Genomic DNA, 15455 nt, shown 5'->3' on the forward strand with positions numbered 1-15455 from the left:
GGCAATCTTTTTGATGGCAAGTGTATATCACAATCTCATAACTTAACACTGCAACGTCGAAATTTTACAATCAACTAAGCATATCGTTTATTATTAACATACAGATAGATCACTTACCTCCAATAGCATAATTATAGCATTCATTAGTAGTTTTTGATTCGTCTAAAGACGCTGAGCAACATGTATTTATATCATCAGTTGTTGGTGTTGATACTTCACTGTTGTTACAAACTTGATTTTGTTGAGCTGATGCATTATCATTAACAACACCTTGATTTTGTACCGAGCATACACAATGGTGATGATTGTTGGGATGATGTGAGTGGTGATGACGATGTCCATGATGTTTTTTATCAATATCATCGTTGGATTGTAATCGTCGATATTCTTTACGTGCTGGTCTTTTTTCTGTAAAAAAAAAATAAATAAGTTATCAAGAGCAAAAGTTTTTCATTAATATTCAAAATTTTAGCAGGCTTCAAAGGCTTACAGCATCGTATAATGCAAAAAGTATTCTTTTTCTCCCAAATTGAACAATTTTCAAGAACAAGAACATTTTTTTTAACAAACTAAATTTCAGACAAGTAGCCCACTGTCTACCCGTTTTTTTACATCATGAACCATGATCGATGCATTATTGTAGGTAGCATTATGGTCCAACAAATGGAAACAGAGAGATACAGAAATAAGATACTAAGAGGAAACTGATAAATTTCAGGCATAGATAAAGACCAAGCTTTACTAAAGGATTTAAATCAAGAAAGGGTTTATACCTAGAGTATGAACTAGGATCATTATGACTCCACTCTGATACAACTGTGTCTTTTTAAATAGTGTGAATAGCCGAATAATCGATGACATTTTATAACATTCGGTCATCAATCGGGTTGCTGAATAAAAAATAATTACCAATTTTTGTATTTTATTTCAATTCTTTATCATAAATAATATTGAACTCTGCCAAAAAAGCTTTTTTAAAAGCTATGTATAATTTATATAAGTTAATTAAAATAAATAAAATATATAAAAGAATACAAAGACTACAAACGTTATTTAGGCATAGTGTTCTATGTAATTTTAAAATACGAAAATCTACGAAACATTCTTCACGAAAAATATTCCTTCGGCTGTTTTCATTTCTCTTTTTAAAAATAAAAATAAAAACAAAAACAGTATAAAACTTATGCGATCTTTCCATCAACAACTCAATGAGGCATAATTATAATTGACCAACTACAGATGCTTGCATAAACGGTAAATATCCACCTGCATGGAATTATGATTTTTCATTGAAAGCTATCTTGATTGCTTGATCATAATTTTATACAGTGCAATGGTCATTTGTGTATCACACATTTAAAAAATCTAACATCTGTGTTTGGATGATTGTTCTCATGGCTCATTGCCTCAGCTTTAGGCTTCTCTACTCAAGTTCGAGTTTGTTACAGTTTTAAATAGCTAGAATCTATGGAAGGATCCTTGCTTGATCGCTTGCATTTAATAATCTCAACCTTAGGACTGGAATAACGAAAATATTACATACACCATATTTTAAGGATCATGGTTGACTTTTATCTCAACAATGGTAACTTTTTTAACCCGTTCCCTTTTCTTAAATACGATTAATTAGCTAACTTTTAAAATTGGATCAAAACTTCTCTCTCCTTCGTCAACTATCATGACAATAATATAATTATGTGCTTATGTTGACACAATAACTTTCCTGGTTTTTAAATTAATTTAATCTGTATAAATTTAACTCTTTATTTATATCCAGCCAACTATGATATTATGTTAATATTTTTTTAATAAAATTTATTGTAATCAGATCAAGTTTGATTATATATCAAAATATTAGGATAAAATGTCAAATTATCAAAGTCCATCTAATTTAATCATATTAATGTGAAAGAAATTTAATTCAAAATGAATTGACAAATAAAAAATAATAATATATTGTTTTCTTTTGAAATATGATTATTTCATCGATAAATAAAATTAAAAATATAATTGATAATAATATTGGCCATATCATATTATTTTATAGTTTCAAAACAAATTAACTTTAGCGGAAAAAAAAGAAAGCAAATTATTATTTTTATTTATTTTTTTACTTTGATCAACGAATATCAAATTTATTTTAAAACCAATTTTATTTTAATTTTCCTGTTTGAAAATATTTATTATTTTTTTTACACGGTAAGTTAATTTTTGGAACAGTTTTTTTAATATAGTTATTATATTATTTCTATTAAGAGTCTAGTAAGAGAACAAATGCACACGAATGCGAAGTTAGAAGCATTTACGAAGTAAGTGCTTTTAGCGCTTGACTGGGTAATAATAACAATTTTTTAACGAATGTTGGACTCTTTTTGTACATGTTTTTCCGTGTAACAACAAATTGGAAATTTTTTGAGTGCTCAAAACTAGCTTGCTGCACTCATTACTTGCTTCTTGTCGCAATCGAAAACGTGGCAAAAAGATTAATTTAGTAAAATCTAAGTAAGAAATTAAAAAAAAAGTGAAAATTCTAGATAACCTTAAGTACATTCATTTAATAAAAAATATTCTGATAAATAGCACCGAAGCTGTGCTACGGTTAAAGGTCATCGTGATTTCAGGCGGACTTAAGATATAAAGTAAAATACGACGCACAACTAATTATTGCATTTTGAAAAATTTCAACCATCAGTTCTAACCCGAGTTTGCTTGAAACTGGCGGAACCATAATTGACACAGATATTGAATAGTTTTACTGTTACGTTTTATCCATATTTCGTTGAGGCTATAACAGAATTAATTGGAGTAAGCTGAAATTACTGTTTGAAGAAATCCAAACAATAGTGTGATCAAATTAACTTTTTGAATAATTTAATTCTGAGTTCGGAGAAAAAATTGAATTTAGTAGATCATTATGATACAAATTGAGGAAACTAAAATCAAACATTTTTTGATGGTCGGAAGGGGTCCAAAAAAAATGGTAAAGTGGCCTAATCCGGTCTTTCACGTCAGACACCGTCGGATTGAGTTAAAAATAAAAAAGCGTTTAATAAGCTTACGCGCCGTAAAAAGGCGAAAAGAATGAGCTGCGAATGAACCCGATTGGTCCATCGATGTCCCCACAAATTGCAAAAAACCATCGATTTTGCTCGAAATTTCAAAACTTCATAGCTCTTGTTGTTTTAAAGATTCAAAGCTGAGATTTAAATGGATTGTAGCTTTTGTACCCATGAAGTATCACACACAATTTCAGCAAGATCGAATGTATACTTTTTGCACACCACAGCTGAATGCAAAAAACAGGGCTTTTGTAAAATGGCCCTAAAAAAGTTGTGGTGCGGTAACGCGCTATTTTTTTTACGCGATCATATGCTTCAATAGTTAAAGTAATACCTACTAAAGTGTCAACCTCTCATCTTAAGTAAAAGTTACTAAAATATTAATTTTAAATTACTATTATTTTAAATTATAACATTAAAAATAGGATGGGAGTAATGTGAGCAATTATTAAGACTATAATGTCACATAACTTCTGTCTCTTAATAATTGCTCACATTACTCCCATCCTATTTTTAATGTTATAATTTAAAATAATAGTAATTTAAAATTAATATTTTAGTAACTTTTACTTAAGATGAGAGGTTGACACTTTAGTAGGTATTACTTTAACTATTGAAGCATATGATCGCGTAAAAAAAATAGCGCGTTACCGCACCACAACTTTTTTAGGGCCATTTTACAAAAGCCCTGTTTTTTGCATTCAGCTGTGGTGTGCAAAAAGTATACATTCGATCTTGCTGAAATTGTGTGTGATACTTCATGGGTACAAAAGCTACAATCCATTTAAATCTCAGCTTTGAATCTTTAAAACAACAAGAGCTATGAAGTTTTGAAATTTCGAGCAAAATCGATGGTTTTTTGCAATTTGTGGGGACATCGATGGACCAATCGGGTTCATTCGCAGCTCATTCTTTTCGCCTTTTTACGGCGCGTAAGCTTATTAAACGCTTTTTTATTTTTAACTCAATCCGACGGTGTCTGACGTGAAAGACCGGATTAGGCCACTTTACCATTTTTTTTGGACCCCTTCCGACCATCAAAAAATGTTTGATTTTAGTTTCCTCAATTTGTATCATAATGATCTACTAAATTCAATTTTTTTCTCCGAACTCAGAATTATCTAAAAATTGACGCCATTTTTTTTTTATTTGATCACACTACAATAAATAATTGTTGTCCTAATGGATCCTGGCACATTTTTTTATTCTAAATACGGTTTTAATACTAATTTTTTTTTTTGTTAGAATATTACCTCTTACCATTGGAAACTAATGGTAAAGTTATTTATGAAAGTGGAAATTGTTTTTGGGAGAAGAAATGGCTATTGCAGGAATTGAATATGCACTAATTCCTGCTTAAATGTTGAATGCGTAAGTGCACCTAATACATTTGTTTTGTTTTGTATGAACCTAAAAGTATATGGATGGTATTATAAACTTTTCATAGTTAGTTATTATTTTATAGGGTCTTTCAATAAGAACGATACTTTTTAAAGTTTAAATAATAACAAAACAAAGTATTTTGTACTTCATTTTCAAGCTTAGACATTGAAGTTTTGTTGTGAAAATCCTTTCAAAGAACTACAACAAAACATCGAAATCAGTCCATTCGTTTAGGAGCTACAATGCCACAAACAAATGAATCGGACCTGTTTTTATATCGGGGATTTCTTTAAATTTTGAATTTAATATATTTTTTTAATTTATCTAAAAAGTGAATGATTTGAATTATCTTAAAAGATCTTAAAATCAACATTCAACAAATTAATGAAGTCACAGATAGAATTGGTATAATTGAAAAACTGCGGTGAACCTTTGAACAATATTTTATGTCCAATATAATTTCAATGTCTGAGTCACAAAATAAAATCCAATTTATTTTGATCGTTGGATTGTTTCTTTTTTCTTCTATTCTAATTTTAAAAAGTATCACTCGTATTGAAAGACCCGGCTATATAGTAAGCGGAACTTTTTAATTTTAGTTTTATATTATTATAAAATAAGTTGTATGTAGTTTAGCTAACTTATAATTAGCAGAAGTTTTATTTTAAAATTTTATTTTACAAACTGTTGTTCATTAGTCTAGAAGGTATTATTGACACATGAATTTAACTTTTCATTAAGGATCATGTACGAGCGCCAAGGTAATTTTAAATAAAAAGTTTGATTTTTTTAGAATATAAAGTTGGACTGTCTAAATCAATTCTGAAAATTTTAGAGGAGTGGTCCCGATTATTTAAATAAATAAATGACTTTAAAAGTAGGCATATTTAATGTTGATTTCATGATAAAACCGTAGAATGGATGATATGTTTTCGCAGATTTCACCAAAACTAGGCGATAGAAATTTAAAAAAAAAACACAAATTAATGTAAAAACCTCAATAGATTATTTAAAAAAAATAAAGCTGTTGTACCCAACTAATTAAGGATGCATGAGCACGGTAGTGGGGACACAAATTTTAAAAAATATATATTTTCAATTTTGAGTGTGAATTATGCTATTACATGACAATATAAGACGAAAAGTTAGAATAAAATTTTTCAATATCATGAGTAATTTTCAAAACATCGAAAATTGAATATTTTGTTTAATTATTTAGCTTTCGATATCTCTAAAAATCAAGCCAGATATCGAAAAATAAATTTTATTCTTATTTTTCGTCTTCATTCATGAAGTTATAACAAAAGTTGAAAATACGGTACAAATAATTTCAACCCTATATCTAAAATTGCCTTGGGGCTCGTAATATCTTAACAATTTTTTCTCTCTTTTTTTAAAAGTCTTTACTTGAAATTTTAATACAGATGCAGGTCAAAATAAAAAATCCGGGAGGTCATAGTGGATGTTTATATTCTAAAAATTGAAAATCTTCGATAACACGAAATTGACCTAAGATATCAGATTATGCCTAAAATGACAAAAAAACAATTATATCGAGATATCACTCTCGAACAGAATTTTAAGCGAAATGCCAGAAATTAATCGTGTTATGGCCAAATGAATCCGATTTATTTTGTCAACTGAAAGCAAATAAATTTTCTGTATTTTTTTTTTTTTTCAATTATATGTCAGAAATTATTCTTCTTACAATCCATTTTTTTGCTTTTGTGGCAAAGTAACCAAATGAGTAATTTACTGAGTTTTATCGAAACCATAAATAAACATTTTTATCGATTTTTTTAAATTTATCCAAAATGTCAAAAATCAACTGTTGTTTCGGAAAGTTTATTGAGAAACACATAGTATAGCGTAAGACATACATAAAGTCTAAACGCATTTTCGTCCTTCTGAGATAATAAACATAAAAAACAATTTTCCAATATTATAATAAACATACATCATATTTTGACAAAAATTTTATATTTAATACATATATGAAATATTGGTTCACTAAAATGATTTTATTAGAAAAAAATGAAAACATTTTTTATAATATATGACATCTTTCACATAATTTCTGTTATTAGTACAGTAAAAGATGTTACAAAAATCGGATAATAAAGGAAAATTAAAGAAACCGCTCCCTTTTTGCTAAAAACTCATGGAATGTGTTTCTTAAGTGTCAAATATCATTAGTTAAGCATGAAGTAGTGATGCAAATGTTTCTATTTGTTAATAAACAATATATTTTTTATTCAACGAAACGATCAATTCTAGGTGTTTCGGTATAAATGTAAAAACTTTCCATGTTGAGTTTATATCTCCGTAAACTTCCATTAAATGTATATAGTTTTAAGCTGTTCAATAGTTTAAAAAGTTTTTAATAAAAATTAAAAAAAATTGCTTAAAACCAAAGATTTTCTAGTGGAAAAGCATTATAAGTTGGTGAGGCATTATTTTTAATGTAAAAATATTTAGTTTGAAACCTTTTGATGAGTTTAAATCATAATTTGCTTTTAAATTTTGTGAATGGGGAGTTTAAAATGAAACATCTAAGGGAAGTAAGTTTTCAAAGATATACTCCGCATAAAAAAATACATGTTTCAAACTATGGCCGAAAATAAAATGAACTGCGCGCCATGATCATATCGCACAATGCAACAATCTTTCTGCCCTTGTAGTGTAACATACTGATTTGGAGACTAGTTATAGTCAGTAACAATACGAAAGAGGTATTACGCTTTTATTATTTTATTACAGAAATCATTTTTGAAGGTATATACATAATTTGTATGTGAATTTACGCTAACATTACCATTATGATTGGTATATGATATATTTCCCAACAATATTTGTTTTTAAGATAACTGTAATTTATTCAAAATTCACAAGTCGTGAATTAGGTACATTTACCTTTGTCTGATGTATTTTATGCTGTGTTTAATAAAATGTTTATTACATTTTATAACCAAAATTTTCATTTTAACGCTTTTAAACGTACTGAAACAACTGAATCTTTGCAAATACAAGACTTGGGACTCAAATATCCGAAAAGTTTTAAGCATGCCAGCCTGACCTGAGATTTTTCCGTGCCATAAGAACGAAACAACATGAGGTAAAATGATTTTCTAGGGTTTACATTCATGTGGAAATTTATCACTTATGACTTCAAACTCACATCACTCTTTGCCCCTCAACTTTGCAAAGCTCACTTCAATGATAAATGATAACCGTACACTACCTTTTTTGTTCACGAAATTCGGCATTTATTATGGTTAGTATACAAATATTCTATTTGTATTCTGCTAATATATTTATACTCTGTATATATGAAATATATATATCAAGGTATAATTAGTTTAGCCCCAAGTTTGTAACCCTTAAAAATATTGATATTGCGAACAAAATTTTGATATGGATGGTCATAAAATCACCTAATTGGTCTATTTCCGGTTATCCGCCTAACTGCTTGTCTGTCATCCCGTCTGTGAACACGATGACTCTTAAGTGAAAAGAGATATCAGACTAAAATTTTTATAGTGTGCTCAGGACGTAAAAAATGAGGTTTAGTTCGTAAATGAGCAACATAGGTGAAGTTCTCGGGCCCATAGAACCCATCTTGTAAATCGTTGGGGATAGAACAAAATTTTACATGTACAAAATGTTTCTTAAAAAAATATAGTGTGTTTGAAACTTTTTATCGTAAACATCACTGTTTAACCGTGAGGGCGCAAATTAGAACAAAAGTTTGGTGTCCATTTTCTCCAAAATTATAAAAGATAGGGAGTTGAAAATTGGCGGCAACTTCAACTAGTGGTCTTGTGAAAAATACTTTCCAAATTTTCGAAAGCTAAAATTGTGTTGGTTTTTTAACCGACTTCAAACAAAAAAGGAGGAGGTTATCAATTCGACTGTATTTTTTTTATGTGTGTCTCCTCAGAACTTTCGACTGGGTGAACCGAATTTGATGATTCTTTATCTATTTGTTCCATTTCATTTTGATCCAGTTCTGACAACGGCATCCATGAGAAAACCATAAGAGTCTCAAATTTGCATTAAGTATACACGGCAAGAGGACGAATAACTCAATATCACGCCAACCGATTTCGATGATTCTTTTTTTAGTGACAAATTAGTTGGTGAACTTCAGATTCACTAAAAATCACATAATAAACAAAAACTTTTAACAAAAAAAAAAACCGACTTAAAAAGATAAACTTTAAAAAAAAAAAATTAATATTAAAAAGTAAAAAAATAACGATGATATAATGTAGTTAAAATTATTATTATTTTTGGAGTCGGTGTCATTCAAGCTAATGTAGCAAACTGTTCTGTCAGAGTTGTTTCTTTGGCTGACACCGACTCCAAAAATAACAATAATTTTAACTGCAATATTTTACCGTTATATTTTTACTTTTTAGTGCATATTAATTTGTTTTGGAAAAGTTTTTCTTTTAAAGTCCCTTTTCTATTTGTTAAAAGTTTTTTTTATTTAAACTCTTCTCAAAAAAATCTGCGGTTTATAAAAAAATAATGCAAGCACTGACACTGACATTCAACACTTTCTATACATGGTATTTCAACAACTAACCCAGTCAACCATTGTTTTCATTTTCCTTTGTTTTACTTAAAATAGAATAAACGAACAAATATGAATAATTCATTAAAATCATCCAGCTATTTGTTATTTACTTTTTGATTTAATATAAAACAGAAGAAAGACAACAAATTGACAGATAAGACATTTCAAGTACGACTTTGTTGACATTCTTCCCAATGTTATTTTTGCATCTAATTGACATTTTTGTACTAGTTTTCATATGGAAATGACAAAAATTATTAACATGTTTAATATTTTGGCAACAATCTCAGTGTGTAAATATCGCTCTGAAGGTCATTACATAAAAAATTTGAAAAAGGGTTCGATGCAGACATGGGCAAGCGTGGCTTAGAGAAGACACTCATCTACTTATCTCATTACTATAAGATAAACTGAGATAGGTAGAGTCGTATACCCGTCTTCGACTTAAAATAACTCGCCCATGCCTGGCGTTAGAACATTACAAAATAAATGGCTTTCCTCAAAATCGAATACAACCTTTCTAAAAATCAATTGAAACCTTTTCTAAATATTCAAATTTTGTTTTTAACCCAAGTTGGTCACAAAAGCTTCGACTGAGGTAGCTCAGTATTTCTCCCTTTTACAAAATTTGAGGCCTTTATTTAAATAGAATATAATTGAATAAATGCAAAATCATTTTGTTCAGCACTAGTAGTACAATAAAATGAAGATTTAAACTACCGACAAAACCGAAGCCTGCATTTTTGAATATAGGTTCGTTTTGAGGGGGTAGAAAAACATAAAAAATTACTCCCAAAATCACTTTTTTGAAAATATCTTGAAAACATACGAAGATTTGGAAAAAATTTTAAATAGGAAATGAAGATATCAAAACTTTCTATGAAATCTTTGCTAATAACTTTTAACTAGTATTTGCAATAAAAATCGAAATACCTTTTAAATACCATCAATATGGCAGTCTTAAGCAGGCTTGAATCTCGAAAACAACAGCGGTCCATGGAATGTCTGTTCGTTCAAACATTTGAACAGTATTGTTATAAGTTACTATGGTTTGTTAATATCCATTTATACAAAGGCTGATTAAGCCTGTTATCGAAATTGCAATTAAAGGCACCGTTTGCTCATGCCAAAATGGTTTTTCTAATAATTCAATCAACACTTTCGCGACTATTTTTATACAAAGTATATGAAATATATACCAGGTATATTAAGTTTAGTCCCAAGTTTGTAACGCTTGAAAATATTGATGCTACCATAAAATTTTGGTACAAGTGTTCATAAAATCACCTAATTAGTCCGTTTTCAGTTGTCTAGCCGTCGGTTTGTCCGCCTGTCTGTCCGTCTATCTGTCAACACGATAACTCAAAAACGAAAGAGATATCAAATTTATAGCGTATTCAGGACGAAAAAGTGAGGTCGAGTTCGTAAATGAGCAACATAGGTCAATTGCGTCTTGGATCCGTAGGACCCAACTTGTAAACCGTTAGAGATAGAACAAAAGTTTAAATGTAAAAAATGTTCCTCACAAAAAAATAAAATATTTTTTCGTAAACGTCAGTGCTTACTCGCGAGAACGCAAATAAGGTACAAATTAGGTGTGACTATCTGAGAGTGGATGATATCTTTCTCGATTGGGTCATCAACACTGTCGATACATGGTATTTCAACAAATAACTCAATCAATTGTTTGTTTTCACTTGTTTGAAATTAGATTGCAGTCGTGATGAGTAAGTGAGTAAAAGATCATAGTGTACCGTACGCAAAAAAATTGTTTCGTTCATAAACGTAAACTTACAATGGACGAACAAACAAAACTAAAGTTTTTTATGAAGTTTTCATTTAGAAATAAACTAACAATTTAATAATTTTCTCTTCTCTATCTCTATCTCTATATATTATAAATGTGAAAGTAAGCATGTTTGTTTGTTTGTTTGTTACGCTTTCACGTTAAAACTAGCGAATGGTTTTTAATGAAACTGTACAGTAATATAGCCGATATATCAGAATAACACATGAACTATAATTTACAAAGATATATTTAAAAAAAATAAAAAAATTTAATTTAATTTGACATTTACCATTTTATAAATTTTTCCTAAATCTTTAATTTATGTCAAACAAATCATGGCCAACTATTTTGAAATACTCAATGACTAATGAATTGAAACATGTGTATATCAAGAGAGGGTGGATGCTATAAAGCCGTGGTTTTTACTTTTAAGTACAATGAAGCGAGCGGGTATCAATCTAGTATTATTTCATAATTCTCGGATATACTATATGGAGGAAGAAAACAAACAATAACACAATAACATTTGTGTGTTTTAACGGCTAGAAGATTTATTTTTCTCTATTCGTTTTAAACATAAAAATAAATATCAACAAATTTTTGTTATTATAAGCCGTTTTTAAAACCTTATAAAAATTCAAATTATTTACCTAATCAACACACAAAGCATTACTTATTTTTATGAAATATGAATAAATTATGAAGAATAAACACACTAAAATAAACAAATAAAATTTGTTCCAAAAGTATTGAGAGACAAATAAGAAAAATATTTAAAAAAATTTTATTTCTCGCTTATTGGTAAGATGCAACGCTTTCGAAAGTTTTTTTAAGGCGGCTCAGTTACGGGTATTGCTTTGCTTACTGAACTTAGGAAATAGGGATGAAATACGTCTTGCATCTAACACCGGTATCGTTAAGTAACACGGAATGCGCGCTTTTAAAGTAACTAAATTTCAAATTAAAATTCCATTCTCTAATTTTTATGAAACTAAACCATATTAAGGTAGTACGAGCGCCAAGGCAAGTTTAGACTTGTGGTTGAAATTACTTGTATTTTATTTTCAACTTTGATGATAGCTTCATGAATGTTGACGTAAAACGAGAATAAAATTTTTCGATATCTGCCTTGGTTTTCGAAATATTGAAAGCTTAATAATTAAACAAAATTTTCAATTTTCGATATTTTGAAAAAATCCGTAGCGCAGGAGCTGTATTAGCTATGCAAATTCCCTCAGTGATAGAAAAAAGAGCAAATTTTTCTTAAAATCGAATATTGCATTTTTAATTTTTCAAGAATTTTTATTTCGGAAACTAATCGCCTAGAGAAAAAATCTAAGCGTCTGAGAAATACTTTTTTGCTTAAAACTAATTAAAAAATTTTCAAAATTTTCATTTTTATCTGTTGATTTTTCTCATTACCGAATTTGACTTTTCAAATACCAAAACCATTCTTGATACCAAATTTTATTCAAATCGGATTTTAATTGCGACCGCTAGAGAGTTTACAGACACATAAAAAGAAATTTTTTCAAAATTCCATCATCAGTACAAAAGCAAAAATTTTATTTCTTTCGGCAATTCGCTAATTACTCCACAAATCGAAAAATTTTATTCTTTCTTTTCGTCTTATATTGTAAAGGTAATCGGGCACCACGAATTTTTTTGTTTTCAATAATTTATCATTCATCTACCATTTTCCCATAAGACCAATGTTAAATAAGACCGACTTTAGAAGTCGACGAACCCTCCCTGAAATTTTTCGAATTGATTAACACTTTGTCCAACTTCATATTTTAAAAAAATCAACCCTTTTATCCAAAATTGCCCTGGCGCTCATACATCTTTAAAGAGGAGGAAGATTTCCAATAAAATATATCACTCTCGGAAGTCTATCTCATTTTTATTTGGTCTTTAATTGTTTAAAACTTTGCAATTTTTTGTGTGCTGGAGAACGCTGCTAAAACATTCTTCTGGACATTCCAAATTCAATGAGCTATCACACGTATTTTTACGACCATTATATTTATATTTCCCCAATGTGAACTATAAAACGTCTCCTCATTTTGGAACACCTTTGTACCACCATTTACGCTTATTCTTTTATACAATCTTAAGTTTAATGTCTTTTTTATTTAAATATTATTTTTTTTATCTTTATATATTCCTCCACCTGACCATAAAATGCGAGACGGAAAACTTTTATATATATTTAAATAATAAATTAGCATATCTATTTTTATTCTTGAAAATTTACTAAATATAACGAAAATTATCATTTAGTAAAACAATATGGTCGTCGATCGTCGTTTAAAGTAATATCTTAAAAATGAATTTAGTACTTACGGTACAAGGGCTGGCAACGTTTTTGACTCTTTATTTTAAGACGACTGAATTTCAGCTATTTCAGTTTCCTTATTGTATTTATGTTGGGATGAAGTAAGTTTAAATCTCGCATCTGATAACGGTTGCGTTAACTAACGATGGATTCGCGTCAGTTTGCCTAGATATTTTTTAATGCACTAGTTAACTAAAATTAGTTTATTACGTGATTATAGAATGATATTTTAGAGTGAAAATATTATTATTTAATTCATTTTAACTAATTTCACCATATTTCTATCACAAGTGTTTTTTAATTAATGAGTACAACTTATATTAAACTAACGAAAGTACACAAGCAGGCCCGAAAAATTACAAAGTTAATATTTTTGCCTTTTTACTCTCGTGATGAGAGAAATTCTCACAATTTGTCACAGAACTTAATAAAAATAACTTTTTAAAAACTGTAAAAATGTTGAAAAATTCATAATTCGAAAATAGCTAAAATTATACCATGTTAACAATATAAAACATCAGCCAATGACAGATTTAGGGGCCCCATTTTCTCATGCTAGCCTTGAAGAAGGTTGATAGGTACGTCCATATAGAGTTGAATTAAGTGCCGCTTCTGGGGATATCATGCAAAAAAAAATTTTTTCTTACTATCACATGATTTATTAATAGAAACTGGCCCCCTAAAACGTAAGGCTTGAGTATAACTGGTCGTTAAGGGATGGAAGCAAAGGCGCAATCTTGTTATAATAAATCGAGAATTTGACTGATTTTCTTACACCAGCAGATCGAACGTATGAAAACATTCAGCCTCACTAGCCATATAAACGTATTGGCTTGAGTACCGCGAATGGATAACAATATCTGAGAGTCGAAAACCATGACGGAATTTTTTTCCCAAATTTTTTTATTTTCTCAAACAAGCCATTAGAGCTGTAGAATTTTACTGCTTTATAATGTATTATAATGAAATTGGCATGACTCTGGGATGTGGACGTAATAAAGGCTTGCGTCGAGAAGTTGCAGGGAAACTTTATGTAAATTGCTATCATTTTCTCCTGCAAGCCGTTTGACATATACAAAGATATATTTGACATATTTTTTAATGCTGTTTTAGAAATTCAAGTTAGTACTGTTTTAGTCCTTAAAAAGTTTTAATTAAATAACTACAATTTACAAATGTTAATTAAATACTGATTTTTTTAATTTAATGTTAAAAACGTGTGAACACTTAAGGGGTTGGAAAAAAAATTAAAAGTTAAAAATTATAATCCTTGTTTAAATGAAATTTAAATTAAATTATAAACAAACAAAAAATTTAAAAACAAAAATTTTTATTTCAATTTAAACAAAAAATAAAAACCTTACACCGTTATACAATAAAGATACGCTAAAAAGTTTCTAGTTTCATAAATCAAAACATATTTGGTCATGTGTAGGAGGAGGTACCAATAAAATATTCAGCTAGTATGAACATATACTACAGCCTACGTATATTCAGAGATTCGTTGGTGATTTCATTAGTTTATATTTGCCAAACTTTCAGGAACGTAACTAATGTAAAACAAATAAAACTCAATTTTCACCAACCTCAATTATTGTGGATTTGAAGCTCTAAAAATGTGTGAAACTCTAGCTGGTCTGAATATGAAAATTACTATGTGACTTGATTATGCTCAGAATAACAATTTTTTTTCGAAAATTTTCTAAAGTGAGACATTTTTTCATGAGCTTCGAACATTTTTTGGTTACTCTACAAGCAATAAATTCAAAAACCAATTTGTATTGCATTAGGCGGACATTAACAGTATGTCCGCCTAGCAACACTTTGAAAATAGATTGGTACACATATTTTTATCGACTATTGGACAAAATCTTTTAGGTTTGTTTCAAAAGTTTTCTCCGTTTTAATGTCATGTGTTTTTGTAGCTCCATATCTCAATAAATATTTATTCTACTGTGTCCTGGTGTATACTAATCGATAGAGAATTTTACTCTGTACGTTGATGCTGTTCGATCATTTCCCTCAAATTTTTTGCCTCTTTGATGGTTTAGAAAGAGAACGTAGTAGAAAGGTCAAACAGCTCGAAAAATGTGTACACTATATTTTTCTGTAACCGGGCCAAACCATCAAAGCCGAGTCCTATTGTAAGGAATTCGACGAAATGTACCCAAAATTTCGTCAGCAGCAGGCACTGATCAACAGAAAAGGTCCAATCCTGCTCCTTGAAAGCGCCCGTTTGTACGTTTCACAAATCAATGTCAATCAAAAATTCAACGAATTGAGCGTCCCAATCCTGAGCACCCA

At 29.3% G+C, this 15455-nt stretch overlaps 2 protein-coding genes across 3 annotated transcripts in view; one reads left to right on the forward strand and one right to left on the reverse strand.

Moving 5' to 3' along the window:
- LOC123301196 overlaps window positions 1–15455 on the reverse strand; it is a 306076-nt gene that overhangs the window by 183639 nt on the left and 106982 nt on the right. The window contains exon 2 of the mRNA XM_044883931.1: window positions 118–408. Within this exon, the coding sequence (XP_044739866.1) occupies window positions 118–408 (291 nt within the window). The remainder of the gene's footprint in view (window positions 1–117; window positions 409–15455) is intronic.
- The window catches only part of LOC123300115, a 75564-nt gene continuing 64421 nt past the window's right edge, over window positions 4313–15455 (forward strand). For both annotated transcript variants that reach the window (XM_044882596.1, XM_044882601.1), the window contains exon 1: window positions 4313–4430. In XM_044882596.1, the coding sequence (XP_044738531.1) occupies window positions 4420–4430 (11 nt within the window). In that variant the 5' untranslated portion in view covers window positions 4313–4419. The remainder of the gene's footprint in view (window positions 4431–15455) is intronic.

This window comes from Chrysoperla carnea, chromosome 5 (assembly GCF_905475395.1).
Source record: "Chrysoperla carnea chromosome 5, inChrCarn1.1, whole genome shotgun sequence".
Classification (NCBI taxonomy): domain Eukaryota; kingdom Metazoa; phylum Arthropoda; class Insecta; order Neuroptera; family Chrysopidae; genus Chrysoperla; species Chrysoperla carnea.